Raw genomic sequence first — 19,965 nt, 5'->3', positions numbered from 1 at the left:
GCTGAGCAGAGTAATTACTCTGGATATAATAGTTATAATATTGATTGTGGAATGAAATGATAACATCACATAACATCTATACCAGTCAGCCAAAAGATTAATATCACTGCCAGGTGCAGTGAATAGCAGCGATCACTTCTTTACAGTGCAGTTTCTGCTGGGAAATCTTGAATTCTGGTATTCTTGTGGATGTTACCTTGACATAAACTAACCACTTAAAAAATGTTGTAGACTAACTCCAAGAACTCCCAAGTGGCATCTACATGCCCAGCAGTGTTTTAGGAAAACAATAAAGAGCCCGGGGCACGGATGATGCAAACTCCCTGGATCCCAGTCCGATCAAGCATCCGTGTTATGCACCAAAACAAGCCCAATCCTTGGAGGCCCAGGCCCACAACTCAAAGGACCCAAAGGATCCACTGGCAACATCCTGGTGCCAGAGAGATATGAGTCACTCTCAGAGGTCCCCTGTCCATGCCTCAGTGGGTCAGAGCTGTTTAGTTGACCTCAAGGGAGATCTACACAACATCAGGCAGGTGGTTTTAATCCATCTACTAGATTAGCAGATTGGATCATCAGGACATTTACCAGTGACCAGGTAAGTCAGACATTAGCTGAGAAGATAAGAATTAAAATCCATTCAGAGGTCAAGGAGGTTCACAAACAGTTCAATTCAGAAAGGACTAGCAGTTCTTGTGAATTTTGGAGGGACAAACAGATGCAGATTGCAGAACCTCATCAGTCCTTTGGCAGGATGACCAAAAAAACAAAACAACCAGAAAAAAATTTCTATTGACATCCAGAGATATAATTACAATGAATTCTTTTTGGACACAATAGTCAGGTAAAGAGCATCAGATGTCTGTGTTTTCTCAGACTTATGTGCTGGCTGGTTATTGTCACCCTGAGGGTGTGTGCTCCCATTTTTACTGGGAACCGATGATAACTGTGCCACTCAGAGGTTATTTTATTAGAGTGCACAACGATCTCACCTATTCAAAGTCAGGGTTTGAAAATTTCCTTATGACTCATAATCGCCATACTATACTCTGAAACAAAATTGTAGGCCAGCCTGCACACTTTTGACTTTTGAATTTTGTTTTGACCAGAAATATTTTGGAATATTAAAGGTTCATTTTTATTTTCACTTGACATACAGTGTAAAGAAAAAAGCATTTTATATTTCTTATATTATGCAATAAATACAAGAAATGTCTGTCATGATCTTTAAAGCCCAGCTGTTCTAGTGTGACCTTCTTTTCTGTGCCATTACTGAACCTTAATGTTAATATCTTAATAACTTAAGACATATCTTAAAGGATATCAGTGCCTTAATAAGCCTTTTTAACACTTGCGCCGCATCCTTGAACTTTTCTAGACATTACCCTACATTCCACCAGAGACATTATAAGAGAAAAAAATGGCACTCAAAGAATCCAAAGTTGAATTCTGTTGTGGTAGACAGATAACTTCCAGCTGAAGAAAGCTTTCCCCAACAATTATTTTTCCCCAAAAATTATTTTGGGGAAACTGAGATAATATTTTAAGCAGTTTTTGTCAGATTTTACTGGTGAATATATACATCAGTTTTTATATCCTGGTGACTACTAAAATTAAAGTTAAACTTAGATAACTATGGCCTTATTAGTAGGGCTGCCAAGTGACTAGATCTGCTTCTAGCACACCGACGATAGACTATCAAAAAAAACAGGAAGCATGAGACAAAAGCAGACTTGACACAGAGACGTGGACATGACAGGTTTAACACCAAGCACATAACGTAAAACTGAACAGACTAAACCTTCTCTAGGGATAAGACACCAGGCATACAAGGGAGGCACAGAGACAAGAGTGACAAAAAAGACCAAACAGAGGGAGCACGGAATCAAAACCTAAGAGCTAAACTCTTAATGGGAATAAAACAGAAACACCAGGTAACAAAAACAGCAATACTAGAGAATCAGAACAAAACCCATAATACAGAATAATACCAGAGCTTAAAACATTAGGTCTCCGACCCAGGACTATGAAAAGAATTTTGATTAAATTGTCTTTAACCTGCTAGCTCCGTATTACCTGTATGCTCTACCAGATTCTAAACTACATTTCCTTTGGTGAGAATGTGGTTGGCACAAGCCATCCTATCCTTTGATGAAGGACAACTTCAAAAATTCTCCCAATCTGATTGGCCCAACATTATCCAGAGTTCATGTTGGAAAACAGTAATAGTGTTTGTAAATATGAAAGTGGTCATTTCAATTGTACCTCTTTGTAACAAAAAAATTATCTGTGGCACCAGATATAGTGTTTGTACTACAATCTTCTAGAAGTTGTGATTGAATCATTAGTGTAAGTCCTGTTCCATGTGCATCTCTTCAATAAAACACGTTTTTTAAAATTTGAATGAACATTCATGAAAAGTCATAAACTTTGATTTATTGGTGAATATATTTTATGGAAGTATGTAAAACCTCAACAGGAGTACATAATGTAGAGATGACATGTGGACCTTGCTTTGGGGTTACCCAGCTAAGAAGCTGGTATTTAAAAAGATGAAAGTATTTTACATTATAAAGTCCATATTTTCTGAACATAGGGAACAGATGCATTAACTCTACAAACACTTGACTGCTCAGAATTTGATAAGAAATAATGTGTGCTTGTAAAGCAGCCCTTCTTTGGGTATCTGGTTTCTCCAGTTCTCCCCCCGTCTCACTAAAGATTTCACCCTTGTGTAAGAATGTGTAATTATGGACTGATCTACACAGACTGTGTTAGTCATTACGCAAATATAAATTGCTGCATTGTTAGTAGATCGCTCTCAAACATTTTCACTCCCATTACCTCTTTTTTGTGATGTAGTGTGAGAACAAGTGTAAACCACTGATTCCTGTAAACATTTGAACACTCTTGATGGGGACACGATGACTTGTTTGCATGTTTGCATTCTTGTTCTGCAGTGACGTCAAAATACAAATAGAGGGAGCATCTGCCATGAGAACTCCTTTGATGGGATTAGTTAGTATGTTTAATTGGCATCAAATTGCATAAACATAATTATAATTTGTTTGCTGATCTTGTTTTTCTATTTATATTTAAGGATGCAGCAAACTCTTAGATGTACTGAGTATTGATGATTAACATAATTTCATATATAATTAAATTAAGCAAGCATTTTTACTTTTGTTTTATTTGTTGATTAATAATAATGTTACTGTTGTTTTCTTTGCACTAGTATTTGTTCTTTTGTTAACTGTATGTGCTTACAATTTTAAATCAACCCAATCTGACCCTAAACCCTTTTGGAAAAAAAGTCTGAGATGGTTGTTTTAAACGAAATGTAACCATTTGTACCATATTGCATTTTTAAGTATAATGTGATCCTTTGTTGTTTTTCTGTTATTATTTTTTTGTACTAGCTTCTAAGTAAACAACACTCTTATACACCCAGTCATTGTGGAATGGTAAGTAATTAAAATGTATTACTAAGAAAGCCCATTTGCAATAAGAACAAAATGGTTTTTGCCTAAGAGGTTGATCAGTCGGATTCTTGCAAACCTTGGCAATTACAGGAGCCCGGTCAGGTAATTATGTGTCTGCCATCATAATAAGAAATAGGAGCTTCTCTTTTGGTTGTTGTTGTCCTTTTTCCCCCCTCTTAGAATAAGAACTACATAATGGACTCTGTGCTCACCTGGTTGTCCTTGGCATTATTGGACTCTCCAGATGAATTGATGTTTCCTGCCTGCGATGAGGAGAAATGCTTTTCAGGCACAGCTCATGAGGAGCGAGGCTTGACTGAACCCTCTGACCCCTCTTCCTGCATGGTTTTTTTTTGTTGTTGTTGTTGGTAGGCTTTACTTAGTTAAATGTTTCTTATGAGTGCCTTGTACTAGTTGTGTGGTTTATTTGTGTAGAAATCTTGAATCACAAGTGAACACAGAAACAAATTAGAACAATATGGAATGATAACAGTTGAAAAAAGCAAAGTTTTGATTTAAGCAAAAAATACTGGTACATTTTATAGTGGATTGAAACATTTTCAGCTCCCCACCAATCAATATGTCTTTACTGGGATGCCAAGAACAACATGACAATATCTGTCTTTTCTGGCTATATCAGTGCATGCATGAATTAAAGCAGTCCTTATTTGACTTGACTTTCAACTAGTCCCGTTTTATACAACTTCAATGCAAATTAAGTTACCACACTTTCAATGAAGCATATTTTATGTAAGTGCATCTACTGTATGTATGTATAGATAGGTAGATAGATAGATATATTACTAATACCATATTACTAATATTTTAACTACATTCAAATAAGTAATAATTGCCCTGGTTATAGGTGTGGTACAGTATTATGTAATGTTTGGCCTGTAATGTCTGTGATAGATCAGGAACTGCCAAGAATACATGAAACAGAGAACTGGTCAGGGATTTGATCTAGATTCAGAAAATGGTTGTGGTCATGTTGGACTCATTAACAGACATATAACAGACACAGGCTTATAACATTTAGTCAGAGGCTTGAAATAGAAAATTTAAAAAAAGGATGACAAGGTTAATTATTTCAGTTTGATTTGTTCATGTTTTTAATAATGCTATGTCAGAGCGGCTTTCCATCATGCTCACTTAATTGCATGATTACATGGAGGAACCATTAAACATCTTACACAGCTTGATCCACAAAGGTGTTTGATGGGCTTGACAGTGTGATTAAAGACTGTGTGCAGAATGAATTCTTAAAAAGCAGGGAGTCAGAAAAAGCGCAACAGAAGCTGATTAGTGTTTTCTCTTCTTTCTTTGCAATCTGTTACAGCACTACTGACACACCTCATAACCCTGCCTCTGTACAATGTAATGGTTTATCAGTTAGTTCATTGCCTGTTTTATTTCGGTTGACATCAGAAAGGTGTGCAATCAAATTAAAACTGACTGAAGTTATACTTACATTTTGCAGTGGAAGTATGTACATTATCTGTACATACCTGCTATCCCTATTTGTCTTACTGAATTATAAATAAAATGTCAGTATTTGCAGCATATTAAATTTTAACTCCAAGTTGACGAGCTGTACCTTTTTAATTTACAAATTAATCCCAGCAATTGTAGCATATCAACTAGTCTCCAAGACTACAGCTCAATGTTAGAGCACCTTATACATACATTTTCTGTTCGACTGGGCACTCTTGTGAAAAAAAATAAATACTTTTTAGCATAATGCAGAATATATTACAAGTCTCTTTGTTACTCCTACCTTTAGAGAGCACTGTGTTGTTGTTTCCAGGTGAGTTGTGGTCAAAACGAAATCTTTATCACTACAACACTATATTAACATCCTCCCTTTAACAGGGTACCTGGATGAAAAAGCATCAAGATGAAAAATTGTGAAACAGTGCTAATCATGCTCTGGCATTACTATTTAAGTCCATGCATATGTACATTCTAGGGATTAGTGGTCAATATTTGTAAATGATTTCCCTGTTTAAAATAATAGCTTGAAACATGAGATTGGAATACATTTGCTGCTTTAGATTATTCTCTCATTTTGAAGAATAATAGTTTTATATTGTTATTTCTTTTTTTAATTTATTTATTCCCACTAGGGGCAATAATTTTCTATCATATGGCTATCAAGGCTCTCCCCACTGACAAGACAATTACAGGTGGAGATATGGTAGTACTTTTCAATGATTTTTACTTTCAGCACTCCAGGCTTCCTGCTTTAAACTTAAACATGATAAAGATTCTCCTAAATGAGGAACTATTTTATTACTGCCAGACATTCCAACCAGCAGTCTTTTTAAAATACCCTTCAGAAAATCCCTTCAAGCGCTATTGTTACTGTTCTTGTGCTGTTAAGTCCCTTTGCCATCTATTTACATTTCTTGCCCTTAAAATAAAGTCTGCTTAATGACCTGATGTTTTGTGCCCAGCAGTCTGTTTGAGATTGTGGAGAGTACTACTGCTACCCCTCTGACATCATCTGCTCCTTCCCAACCAACAGCAAGTTCAACCCTGACCAGAGGACCATCTAAGACCCCATCCTGAAATCCTTAGACACTGTAATCACTGCTGTCAGGTTATATTCTTTTCGGTTTTACTAAGGACACTACATTTAACAACCAGATTTAAGGAAATGTCATTAAAAGTGAATCTTTTGTCCTTCCCTAGAGGGGCCAAAATTAGTCTTTATAGTTCCAGGATTATATTTTCAGGATTTAAGTACAGTTAGATATGTATTATTTTGTATTCATAAAAGTTGGAGTGATCTGAAAAGTAACGTCTTTGCAAATTACAGTCCTAAGTAACATGTAAAGCTGCCTGTAGCATGGAGGACATGATCAAGGTCACCATACTGGGTCTGTATTCGTGCCTTGTGGCGTCAGACACTTGCTGGGGATGTGTATGATGTATGAGGTTATCCAAACATGTGAACAGAATTCTTAAATTCTGAGATTGCCCACATCACAACAAGTAGTCAGTAGTTGTTTCTGTAGCAGTCAAAGTCTCGAGACAGTAGAGAATGAAAACATTTCTGTTCCTGGAATATTGATGCAACATCAATAATAAAGAGCCCAATGGTGCAGAAGTGAGAGGGGAACAAAAAGAGGCCAAGCTGCAAGGAACAAGTTCAGGATGAGGGCAGGAGCGAGGGGAAGATGAAATGTTGTCTGAGCTACGAATCCAAAAGATTTCATGCTGTGTTGGAGGATTTGTATACAACACCTCCCATTTGACAAGTAAAGATAGAAAAACAGCTACTCCAGTGGAGCTGCATCAATGTTCACCAACATTTTATGAAAATTGTGAAAATAATAATATTATTTCACCTATTTTTAGGGGCATCAAGCATATTGAACTGGCACTGTTTTGATGGGCCACCTGGTGCAGGATCAGAGGGTTATCAGCATAGCAGAGCCTGGCATATACTTCAGACATCAACTACCTGCTGGATTAGGCCCCGCTAACCCTTCCCAGAACTGCTTCATCAGCAACCAAGTGCTGGCTCACTTCTGCAGCTTTGTAGGGGTTTGTGTACAGTTGTTCCTAAAACCCTTTATGAGCTATTCATACTTGTGTAATTCTCTAATGTCTGGCATGTTATCAAAGTGAAGGAGAGAAAAACACTTCAGACATTTCAGTCTGGGGGTCTGTCATTTTTCAATTAAATAAATTATCAAAACCCACAACCTGCATTTTCTTGTAAAGTTTCCCTAAAGCAGCTTCCAAGCAGTTTTGCTGATGGCTAAACCGAAATGTCAGATATACGGAACTGTGTATAATTGAATCCATCACAGAAAGCACTGATCAATTTCCTCTTTGTCATTCTGAAACTGAAATTAAATTTATTTGACAAAATGTCAGACACCATGCTAAGTAGGACACATCTGACATTAAATTGCAAGCTTGATTATTGAATTTCCAGGGTGTCAGAGTCCAAGACAAGTTGATAGTTCAGAATTAATTTGCAACCATTACAACTGTAACTCAACCACTTCAAAGTTAAGTCAATATTAGCTTGGAAACAGTGAGTTCAAGTATTTTCTGTTGTTTAACAGCATATATGACCTTCATTTTATATTTCTTTCATTTTAGAACAATCACACCAACAGTTGTTACCTTCTCGCCAGGTTCTTGCCCATTCCAGCTTTGTGCAGATCTGCAATTTTGTCCCTGATGTCCTTTGACAGCTTTTTGGTGTTGCCCACAATGATGGAGAGGTTAGAATGTTAGAGGTTAGAACTAATTCAAGAGAATCATAAAACTTTATTAATCGTAGAGGAAATTATTGTCCATGTATTTACAGTTGTGTTTTATATACATAACGAGTTGGCAGGTCCAAGGGAGCCAGAATTCTGGCTGGGTTGTAGGGCATCCCACAGTTATACATACAATGTTAAACAAAATTTAAATAGGTTAATGTTTTGCTGATTTAAAAAACAATATTCTGAAATATCCTGAAATCCAGCTGTGTGTACTGTTTCAACATTGGATGTTTCAGGTTGGTGGAAAACACAAGTATTAATAAAATCATCTTTCTTGGGATACAGTGTTTATGATTCAATCAATGGATTCACTTATCTACTCATTCCCTCCCTGTTAGCACAAACACTGCTAAACACTAAGCTAAATAGTGCCAATATACACTACAACTTCCCCTCCTTTTCCTTGATGTCTATCCCCCCTCAACACATTATATCCCAGCATCTTTATTTAGGTTTCTGTCTACACAGTGAAGTTGACATAAGATTTAATACAGAAACCCAGACAAGTGGACTAAACCATCTGCTGTGCCATTATAGGAAGAGGAAATAGGTTTCCTTATATTGAGACTGGCATTCTGTTTAGGCCATCTCTTTTATGGTCCACATATTTCTTATTTTCTTTCTCCTATTTTCTTTCTCACAAACACACCACTTTTTGACAATTATGACTGCTTTACCACTAATCATGTTGGTTGGCCCCATCTAATATTGTAGAATATTTACTTTATACTTTAAAGCCATTTGGGACATTTGGATCTTTTACTTGCCTATTAATATCCTTCAAAATGTGAATCAGCAGTACTGCAGTGACTGAAAATGACTGCTGAGGAGCCACTGACGGGGCCTCTTGGAAATCCATCCTTTTGGTTTAAAAAAAAAAACTGCATGAGAGCTGTACAATATGGATGAAAGTAAGTCACACTAATCCCCCAAGAGCTGTGTGCACAGCCAGTAGTCATCATCAGCTAGTCCACAGATGTCAGCTGCGAACTAGCTCAAAGGCAAAGTCTTTATGTTATCACCCAAATAATCTCATGACACGTTTGACTACACATGCTGTAAATTTAGTTCATCTCCTCACATGGATCCTTTTTTCCCCCCCATACTATCACATGACCTCTTTTTTAAAAAACAAGAATATGAAACTAAGCTCTTTCTGTAGTTTATTGCACTTTTATCAGTTGTGTTTGCATCTCTTGACAGGATCATTCCTAAAGAGCACTTCAACATGAAAAAGGCAATTTATGAGGTGCAGCGTGATGCAAGTTTGTGTTGGTTTTGGTCTTTACTGCAGGTCTGATGTGACCTTTTTTTCTGTGCAGTAATTGAACCTTGATGATATGACATGAGCCATGACATTTCTACAAAGGACAACAAGGGTGGCTGTGGCAGGAAGTAGAGGAGGTCATCAACATTTGGACAGGCTTCTCTAGCGCACATATTGATGTACCTTACTTGAATCCTAAATTAACCCCAAACTATGTATAGGTGTGTGAGTATGCATGATATATAGATAGTAGCTACAGGAAAATAGTCACGAAGACTCACAAAATACAATATGAATTTCAACTAAATTCTAGGTGAGTAGCCAGACCTTCCAACCAATTTAATCCATTTACTTCATTTCAATTACAAAAGTGAAATTTAAAAATTAATTGCTTTTAGCCAAATATAGTTATCACAGCATTTCATTTAAATTATACACAAAGCTGCAGCCTTTCAGCACTCAGGTGGCATTGCTGCCTGGAAAAGACCTTAAAACCATTTTGCTCCAATCCCAGTGAAATCTCAGATCACACGCTGCAATTCAGCCCTCATTTTTTTCTAGTCGTATAGCCATATCTTTGTGTAATTTTAACAGAACTGAACTGACAAATTCATAAAATGCCAACTCAAAACACTAAGGTACCAGCGCCTCCAGGACAACTTTTGCCAGAATAACGCACACACTTCTGCAGACAAACTCACAAGCTGAAAATAATACCAACTATGCTGTCAAAGCTGGCAATAATATATCTTTGCTGAAAATGTTTCATGATTTTTTTTTAATAAAGCTGTCAGTGTACGCTGAGCATTGCCCCAATTAACTTGTAACTACTTTCTATTCTTGAATTCTGTCATTTTTAACGAGTAAGAATCTAAATATTTGGTTTCCCATCACAAACCTTTCTAATAGCTACTAAAACACGGAATACCTTAAAGGAATCGAGATACTAGGATCCCATAAGGCTGCAAACTGTTTAAGTAGTATTGATTTGAACTTGACACAAGAGCTCAGAGCAGAGCAGTTAACACAATTGCCTTTGACCAATAAGCTGTAACATTAGAGCAATATATTTGCAATACTGTCTCACAAAATTTCAGTTATGACCTCTTCTGGAGCTGTGCAATAATAAACAGTAAATCAGTTAGTGCCTGAGGGCTTACTCATTGACTTTCTCAACTTTTTGAAAACTCTGCTCAGGCTCCTCAGGGTTTGTACTTTTTGAGTTCCTTGAAATGTTTTATGTTTACTCTAAAAAATTTTAACCACACATGAGATAAGGACTTCACTTGGCAGGCCGCAGTTCTCCCTGAGCCCCACGTTGCATCTGAATGTTAAAGTCTCGTGTGGCAGGGGCTTCACTCCAGGAGCAGGGAGTCCACTTTGAGGTAAGGCAAATCAGGCTGACACTGGCGCCATCACATGGTGATGTTAGGAATGACAAAGTCTGTTGAAGCAACATACACTATAGCCTTCATCAACAGGATGAGGATATTGTGCTAAATATTTTTTTAACAAAGCATTTGAGTCCAGGGCACAGCTTTCTGATAAGACATTTAAGGCCGTTCATACATATTATTAATAAGTAATAAATAATTTCCTAATGTTTTCAGAAGTGTAACTTTATTATCTTTATGAGAGTAAACGAATGGACTGTTTAATCACGTGTGTAATAAGACAAATCCTGAAAAACCAGAGACTAATATCACTTAAAATGGGGCACTTTTTGGTCTATAATAGTACAGCTCAAAGACAAAATTATATTCAATGTAAAAAAATTCTTTGCAAACATTTATTGCTTTAGGTTTGGAAGATTTTTATTTATTTTATGCTGGAATTCACTTAATTCAGATATAGTGTTTTGATAGAAACATGACTTTTTGATTGTACTGAGTGATGATACTGCTATTAAAACCACTAATGAATGGGGTTGTGCTTCTAAATTTCTAATAATCCCTTAGCAGTGAGAATTTTGTTGTTGTACTGAACATATTAAAGAGCTCACTACAAAAACAAGGAGGATTTTCCATTGTAATAATGTTGGCATCAATAGGTTACAACTGAACTATAATGTAACAGTAAATTGTTTATCAACTAATAACAAATACATCACCTTATAAACTCATTATAGACTGTGATTTGTTCAAATCTAGTATTATGATTGCATTTTCCCACTACAAAAGAAGAAGCATGTGAAGGCTAGACAAACAGAGTATTAAAATTGATAATAAGCGGTGTATTTTACCAATGGAAACTAATGAGAAGACAATAAAACACCACGAGTTGCTGTCAAGAGCCATAAAAGTGTTTGATGTGCCTGACCGTGTGATGATAAAAGATTGAGTAGTGAATTCATTTTTTAAAAAGAATGGAGGCGGAAGAGGACAGTATAAATCCTTTATTTAAAAAAATATGTATTATCTGATCTCTCCTTTGATAAATTATTATTATTTATTTTTAGCTTTTTTTCTACCTTTCAGCTTGTCAGAAACCTGGAACACTACTGGAGGGATTTGTCGTAATCAAATATCTGTGGGACATAAGGTTTTTAACTGTCAGCGCACAGCATTGTCATGGAAGAAGTGTTTTCAGATGTTGCTTCTAGTCATAGTTTGGTCTTTTAGAATGAAGGCCACAAGTAATGAATATTTCTTGGAGTGTTTTTCTCGGTCATGGAGAGCTTAAAAAACATAGTTCTTGGATTTTTCTTTTTTCTTTTTTTACTAAAATCTAAGACTTAAAGGACTTAAAGGACACTTAAAGGACTGCAATCCATATGATTATGGACTGAAATACTTTATTTAATTGTTTTAATCCCAGAACACATTATCACTTAGTGATGTGGAAAATTATTCAGATATTTATTCAGATTTCAGACAAATGCTGACTCGACCTCAGTAATGAAATGATCTGGGCAGGGCTACTGTGACCTTGCAGAACACATTTTTACCGGGAACTCAAGTATTAATACGCCAGTTATAACAAAATTTCACACAGTTTCATGTGCCAGTTAAACTGTTCAAAAGAAAAGTTGTCTTGCATCAACGTGGCATATTTGTGTCCAAACAAACAAAACATCATTTTTTAACTGCTTATTAGCTAAAAATTTATTTGAAGAGTCCTGCAAATCACATTTTCTTAATAAATGCCACTCTTTTTTAGAGGCATACAATTATAAAAATGCAATATGCAACTTAATGGAAATCATAACTTTTGTTTAAAAAAATAATTTGGACAATATTTTGATTTACAACAAAACTGAAGTTAAATTAAATAGTTAATTATAACTACTACTGTGCCATTTACAGTTAATATGTGTGTATGTGTATTGAATATCTGTAAATTTATATGTTAATGGAGTTATACAACCAAATACATGTAACACATTGTAAGAAAGGATTTATGATAGGGTGGGGCATGAACAAAAAGAAAAAGTGGGTATTATTTACTGAAGGAGCTGGGATTAAAAGAAAGTATAAATAAATAATAAATATTATTTTTTCTTTATACTTTGTTGTATTATTTTAAAATGTTCAAAATAAAGTCATACATTATATTAATGTACAGTCTGGTAAAATTGTATTACGTATTTGTTTGTCTTATCAAATTTTTATACGTGAGGTCATTATTATCTTGTCAACTGTATTTGTCAGCAGCTCCCCTATGATACTATGCACTGGTTAAGCAAAGATTTAATCCCTGCATCATGGTCTATATATGAAATAATTTAATTATAGTTTTTTTCAAAGAAGTTAAATGGGTTTCTGCTCTTTATTTAAGAAGTTTGTAGTCTGACACGCAGCACTTGGTTAAGAATTCACCCGGAAGAGATTGTGGAGACCATTATTCTGTATGGCAGTTTGGAGGATATAATGAAGTTTCACCGTGGGCTCTGTATTCATGCCCCATAGTCTAAGACACCTACTGACCGCCAATGTGCAAGACGTAGGAGGTTACCCTGAGGTTAGAACAGAACACAATTCTATGGTTGTCTGCATCACAACATGTAGTCAGTAAATATTCCTCTAGCAGCCAATGTCTCTAGACAGTAGAGGATAAAAGCACTTTTCTGTTCCTGGAATTTTGATGTGTCATCAATAATAGAGAAAAGATTGGTGCAGAAGTGAGAGGGCAATAAAAAGGGGTCAAGCTGCAGGAAGAAGTTCATGATGAGGGCAGGAGTGAGGGGAAGATTAGATGTTGTTTGAGCTCTGAATACAGATGGTTTCATTCTGTGGTGATTTTTGCACACTTCCACAATTTCGACAGCTAAATACAGAAACGCTGACGCTCCACTGGAGTTACTGAATGCGTACTAGCAGAAGAAAAATGCTGTGAACCAGGGCTAAGTCAGTGGATATATTAATGGCTCATATTGTGAGCAATAATTTGCTTCACTAGTTTTATTTACAGTAATACAATAAATACAGATTAGATGGCAAAGTGAAATGTCATTAGTTTAAACCTGTTAATCTTTTCAATCGACCAGAAACAAAACAAAAACACTTTTGCAAGTTCAATGCTTATGCTTAAGTTCAATGTTTTAAAGTGTTAATATCTTCATAGGAAAGACTATAAGTAATCACTGCGTGCACTGCTCCCTCTCCATCACTCCAGGATCTACCACAATTTCTGTGCTGATTATATTTGTTGGGAGTGATGAGCTCAGGGTCTACATGCCAAACTCTAACTGCTGCAAAAAAAAAAGAATGCACAATGTGATGTGAAACTGATTCACAAGGAAAAGCTGCTGAAAAGTCTACTGCCTGTTAGAGAAAATTTCCTCAAGAAAATTAACATCGGAACAGCTGGGATCTAAAATAAAGCAAATACAGATGTTTTATTAGTTGCAGTCATATATTGAATACTTAATTCAGTTGTTTCATGATTGAATTAAGATTAAAATTAAAAATCATGCCATCATGTTGGCACTTCAAAATAGTTATTTCTCTGATAGAGGAAAATATCTGCAAAATATCTGGATACAGTACTTATGAATCAGAGGTAAGTTAATCTTTCTTGGAGGGAAACAATAATAGTTTTTACAACAAGAGCTGAGCATTTCAGAGGTACTGTGTGCACTTTTGTACAAAACTGAAAATGGCTGTTTTATGGTAGAAAAAGATTGGTCACTAATAAGGATTTACTATAAATGCAAACCAGATGTATGTATCATCATATCAAGAACTGTAAAACACTGAAATGATTTCTCTTTAGAGTCAAATGTAAATAATATATTATAGATAATTCAGTATATTTTTTTTTCATAGGAATTACACAGTGTGGAATGATCATATCCCACTAGAAATAAAGAAATATGTACAGTTAGTTTCAACTCTCCAAAAATGCAAAAGTTTTCTGATTATCTGCTTCTGTCATCCAGCAGGCTGTGAAATGCCTACACCGAGTTCAAAGTTGTGACTAGTTTAAAGGCAACAAAAGTTTTATCGCCACAGCTAAAAAGAGGCCACGGGTGGTTCGTGTAACAACAGGGAACCACACAAATAAATAAAGAGGGAGATTTTTCTTTCTCTTCAGTTACTGGCAGAGTGTTGGGCTGTCCAAGAAGCCTGAAAACCATTTTTTTATCATTCACATTGTCATACATACATTTATACATACATATTACATAGGCTGCTTTTGGACCTCGTAGCTGTGTAGGGAGAAAAAGACATGGTTTGCCAGAAAACAGTCAAATATATGCAATCGGCAGCAGGGAAGGTGCACAGTATTTGTTTTTCAGGAAAAGGTGGTGATCTGCTACTGTCGGCAGTTTGGTGAGGTTACATATCTTTGGTCAGCAGTGGATGCGAAATAACTGATAACATGTGCGATTACATTAACTGCCATAAAGCTGAGTTCTGCTGTGTAACCATATATGGTCCATGTTACACAGTCAACTCGTGCTCTCCTCTTCATAAGTAATCCACAAGAGCCATTGTCGGTAAACAGTACCTGCAAACTGTTCCCACTGAAGCAAAGAAGAGGGATTCTTTGAATAAGACACAGATCAAATCCTTTAAGTGTTTTAGATTCTCCACTTTGATACTGATGCCTCTCACCCCAGCTGACATCTGCAGTGAGTGGATTCTTGGCACACACCATTTTTCCCTCATAACAGCTGTCTTCAAATAAACCAACAAAAATGTCCCTTCTTCACTTTCCACAGTTGGCAAAAACAACAAGTGCCTATTTTAGGCAAGGTCCAGCCAGTCTATTCTTCCCAGCTGCCACAGGACCAGAGGGCCTCCAGGGGGTACTGACTCTGGACCACCATGGAGCGGAGTGACCCTGGTAGAGAGCGCTAGCTTTGTCGGCGATAGGTCGACTGTTTGTGGGCCACCCGGGAACATGAAGCACAGCATGTTGTCTTGTAGTAATCATACACGCAGAGGCGAGCCTGGACTACCACATTGCAGTTGAAGTATTTGTCTCTGCAGTTCTCATCTGAATACAAAATAAGAGTTGATAATATAATTCAATAAAGATATGCCAGTGGAGCCACAGAGTTTCAGGGAAACTGGGAGGACATTACCTTTATTATGCTCACTATGTGTTGATGCCAAAAATCATCAATAAATATTCATTCAGGTCAATCGTATAAAAAGTTGACTGACCTATCAGAGGTATGCAGGGCTCTGGGTTGCAGTCCTCCTTCTCTTCTGGTTTCAACTGCACATTGCAGCCCTCACTGGACAGCATGTCATCAGACAGACAGCGCACCTCTCTCACACGGAAACCTCCTTCACATGTTTTGGAGCACTTGAAGAGCAAGAGTCAGTGACAGTAATCATTTTCATATGCTTGCCCTAAAGTCAGTGAGGATATCACAGCGAATATTCTAAACATTACGATCAAAATTTGATCAATTATTTCAATTAAATTTCTGATAGGGAAAATGGGATAATCTGGTTTTGAGGTGTCAGATGTAAAAAGGTGATGCTAGGCACCAATCCGAGTTTAGTGGGCTGCTTGGGTACTGTCAGTTAAATCTGACCAGTCAAAATCCTGAAAAGAAAGGTTCAAGGGAAATTGTGCTATTGATGTACTTTAATTAGTATTAATTAAACTTTATATTTATTTAATGTCAAAAACACCAGGACACATTTTAGAGGGTTTAAATACAACTGTTACATATTAAATGGTAACAAAAATGGTACATAGCAAATAAAGATTTATAACCTACTTATTTATAAGTATTTATAAGTAGGTTATAAATCTTATTTATAACCTAAATTTATAACCTACTTATTACCTATTAATCAGGAGACTCATCAGCTAGCTCTCACAGATAGTTAGCTCTCGGAATGGGAAAGGGGCTATAACCTGCAATCTTTTTAATGAACAGCAGGGAGTGACTCCTCTGCTTTAAAAAGGCAGATAGTATAAAAGCCAAGAGAAAATAATTTATAAACTCAAAAAAAATCCTGATGAGTTTGCAATCTCACGGGCAAGTTTCAAGAAATTTTAATAAGGCTTGACGTTCATTACTATTTAGAGTAAAATAAATGACAAAAATAGGATTGGCTTTAGAGCAGGGCTATGTGTGATTGGAAAGTCGCTGCTATTGGCTATGAAGTCTCCACAGAGACAGATCTACCAGTTGTGATATGCGGTTAAAAAAGTACCTAAGGCTTCAAAACAGTGCCCACAAACCAGTGAGTGACATCACAGTGCCTACACCACTTTTATGTACAACTCAAGCAACCATCTACAATAGATTTAAAGTGATTTCTTATCAGTCGTTTTAAGCACTGTGAGGATTCTAAGCATCTAAACTGTGATAGAGGGTTTTATGTCTTACTCACAGCACTCCAGTCAGTGTGGTACCACTTTGCTCCACAGGCCTTGAGGCTACAGCTCTGCTGCCTGAGAGGTTTGTCCAGGGATGAGCACTCATACGGTGGCATGACAGTGAATCCTTCATTTGACTTCATCAAACACACCACTGACCTCTGCTGGGTGCCGGTGCCACACTCTGCAGAGCACTATGTTCAGTTAAACACAAAATCAAGAAAGAAAAACCCATGTGACATATTAATGTAAAGTCCTACATATTTGACAACTTCCCCGTACGTACAATGTAACCTCCAGTTGTGCTCATACCTGGCTCCAGGGTCCTGTGAACCACTCAATTCGATTCTCACAGGGACCGTTGTTGCAGACCTGAGAGTCTGCGGGCCGTTCGCTGCCACATCCTTCCAGAGGGAGACTGCTGATTTGGTTGGTCAGGCAGAGAACTCCCCGTGTCCGTACACCCATGCCACATTCAGCTGAGCACTGTGGAGCAAAAAGTATTAGAGTTTAGGTCAAATTAATCAAGCCAATAAGAAAGTGTCTATGTTTTTATTTTTGCACAAAGTAGAAACATAGGGTGAAAAATACATTAAAGAGAACGCATACAAGTCAAATGTGTGCAAAGGTGGTATGAGTTTGTGAGGAGGAAATAGAGAACCTAACTTTGAAACTTCATATCTTAGCTGGCTTTGTAGTTCGTATGTTTCAAATCTAGAGGAATCTAGGCAATGTTGCAAAATTAAAGTCATTCACTTTCCTCTTTTAGTCCTATTGTATTGCCGTAAAGTTAAATGGTATCATCACTGTAAAACAAAAAACACGTGCCCGGTTCTGTTGGATTCTCATGTTATCCACTGAGGTCTTCCTTTCCCTGCAAGAACTTAATATTTGTTCATGGCTAATCTGTTCTGCTGCTTACAAAAGTCATGCAATGTAACCTGAAAGCAGGAACAGCCTAAAGCACAGCCTATGATCGCGTGGCAACCACTGTCTTTATTGATTTTATTTTCTCATAGTTTTCCTCATAGGCATGAAAGTTTCTATCTGACCTTAGTTGTATGTTTCCCTGCCAAAATCATCAAAAGGTATCTATATCAGCTGGCCATCAAGAATAGCTACTTGAGTGATGAAGACAGACCTTCTGTATACAAAGACTAGCTCTGTTATTAGAAATGAATGAAAGTTACTGTGTCTCCTGCTGACACTTACCCTGTTGCCCCACTCAGTGTAGAACCAGCTCTTGGCACAAGCTCCCATATCACAGTTCTCCACATCATTGGGCCGCAGATTCATGTTGCACTCCTCATCAGGAACAAAGTCGCCCACATTGCTGACACAGTGTACCTCTCGTGACCTCTGACCCAGCCCACATGGCACAGAGCACTATGAAGATACATACTACATGGATAGTGTTGTACTATGGAGGTATGTATAGCTAAGGAGACTGTACCATTTTCTTTTCATGAGTGTGCTTATTTGCTCAATTTAGATATAAGATATAAGAGTAGAGAACAGGAGTACAGATTCAAGATAACTTTCATAACTTCAGGGTCAGTTCAGAAAAGTCTTGTAAGTTAAATTAAGTCTGACTGCTGCCACTCACAGAAGTCCACTCTGAGCGAATCTGCCACTCACTGCAGATCTTTAGCTGGCAGGTACTGGCAGTTTCAGGCCGCTCCAGGTGTCGACAGCGGCTCGTGTGGACATTGAGGGTGCGGTTGGCGTAAACCTGGCGACATAAGACCTGCCGATGCTGCATGCCCAGACCGCAGGTTTTGCTGCACTCTGACCATTCTCCAATATCCCAGCTATTAAATAAAATGAAAAGCATTAGTGTCCAAAATGCGACATTCATTTGTTGTATTTTCTGTGATTTGTTCCTTTAGGGACAGAAACTGTACAAAATTAAGAGGATGTAAAAAACTTGGTTCACCTGCAAATCATCAATTTCTATATTTTAAAACAACAGTTTAAAAATAATTGTATGAATATTTCCACATGGATGGTAAAATTTAAAATACATTCTTCCTCGTCATCTCTCAGTGTGATCTGAAATGCCTGGATAGAAAATTTGCTTAATGGATCGAACCTTGGGGTGATATTTACAGCTTATAAAGCTATTAAGGCTTCATTGCGTACATGCATACTATTAAGTCAACTTGCATGTAGAATAAAAAACACTTTTTAAATTTAGACATCTGCAATTTGCACTCTAGAAACAGAGAAGAAATTTCTCACAATGCTGGGCAGGGCTGCAAGTTGCAGGGCTCTTCCTGTGGACTTGGTCGGCTGCTGCTGTCACACAAAGAGTCCGATACCTGGACCTGAGTCAGCCGGTTGACACAGTGAAAGATGGAATATCTGAAACCTAAAAAGTAGAAATTTAGGCACTAACTCCTGAAACTAATTTTGATTGTTGTATATACCGTATGGGAAAATCTTTTGTGCAATTAAAAGTTCAGTAAAGTCATATTTTACTCAATGTCATAAAGACCAAATGATTAATGTTTTAGCAATGCAACTTTTGAGTTTTGACTTTAGGTATAGTTTAACATGCACATGGAGACACATAATTTTTACATAATTGATAACTGGATGTAACATAATTTTAATGCCATATAAATGCAGACTTACATCACAAACAGATATATATACACATCAAAAAAACTGTAAAACCTCAAGCAAACTTTTTTTCACTGTTTTGTTATTTTATTACTCTCTCTGTAACTAAAAAGAAAAAAAAAAGCTCAACATAAACTTCTTTAACTGACCTTTACCACAGGAAGCACTGCACTCTGTAGCACCAGTCAGTTTCCAGTTGTATTCTCTGTCACGTCTGGGTGGCTGTACTGAGGGTACCTGGTTTTCAGTGGGAGGAGGCGAATATCTTCCACTGCCAGCTGAATTAAAGTTTTCCCGATGATTCTGCTGGTCGTATCCATCCTGTCCATTCACAGCATTCCCTAAGATGTGAAGTGTCATCAATTTGATATACTCTATGGATAGATATAGCTAGCTATATATAGGCCTGCAACGAACACTCACTTATTAATTTATCTAAAAGTTATTTTCTCCACTGGTTGTTTGCTTGGTCGTTTGTACACAGTAGGAGGGGCCAAAAGTGGGTCTTATT

The 19,965-nt window shown here is 37.0% G+C and overlaps 1 protein-coding gene across 2 annotated transcripts in view; it reads right to left on the bottom strand.

The window, feature by feature from the left end:
* Window positions 1-12,571: 12,571 nt before the first annotated feature.
* thsd4 (thrombospondin type 1 domain containing 4) overlaps window positions 12,572-19,965 on the bottom strand; it is a 48,707-nt gene continuing 41,313 nt past the window's right edge. The window contains exons 11-18 of one of the 2 annotated variants that reach the window (XM_084928730.1): window positions 19,604-19,795; window positions 19,071-19,200; window positions 18,436-18,640; window positions 18,042-18,215; window positions 17,142-17,315; window positions 16,844-17,023; window positions 15,653-15,797; window positions 12,572-15,482 (exon numbers count right to left, since the gene is read on the bottom strand). In XM_084928730.1, the coding sequence (XP_084784856.1) occupies window positions 15,340-15,482; window positions 15,653-15,797; window positions 16,844-17,023; window positions 17,142-17,315; window positions 18,042-18,215; window positions 18,436-18,640; window positions 19,071-19,200; window positions 19,604-19,795 (1,343 nt within the window). In that variant the 3' untranslated portion in view covers window positions 12,572-15,339. The remainder of the gene's footprint in view (window positions 15,483-15,652; window positions 15,798-16,843; window positions 17,024-17,141; window positions 17,316-18,041; window positions 18,216-18,435; window positions 18,641-19,070; window positions 19,201-19,603; window positions 19,796-19,965) is intronic. The other variant, XM_084928739.1, reaches the window with a different exon arrangement.

The sequence above is a fragment of the Perissodus microlepis genome, chromosome 1 (genome assembly GCF_051167445.1).
Source record: "Perissodus microlepis isolate ML-2025 ecotype Zambia chromosome 1, ASM5116744v1, whole genome shotgun sequence".
Classification (NCBI taxonomy): Eukaryota; Metazoa; Chordata; class Actinopteri; order Cichliformes; family Cichlidae; genus Perissodus; species Perissodus microlepis.
This window is presented reverse-complemented; position numbering and strand designations above follow the sequence as displayed.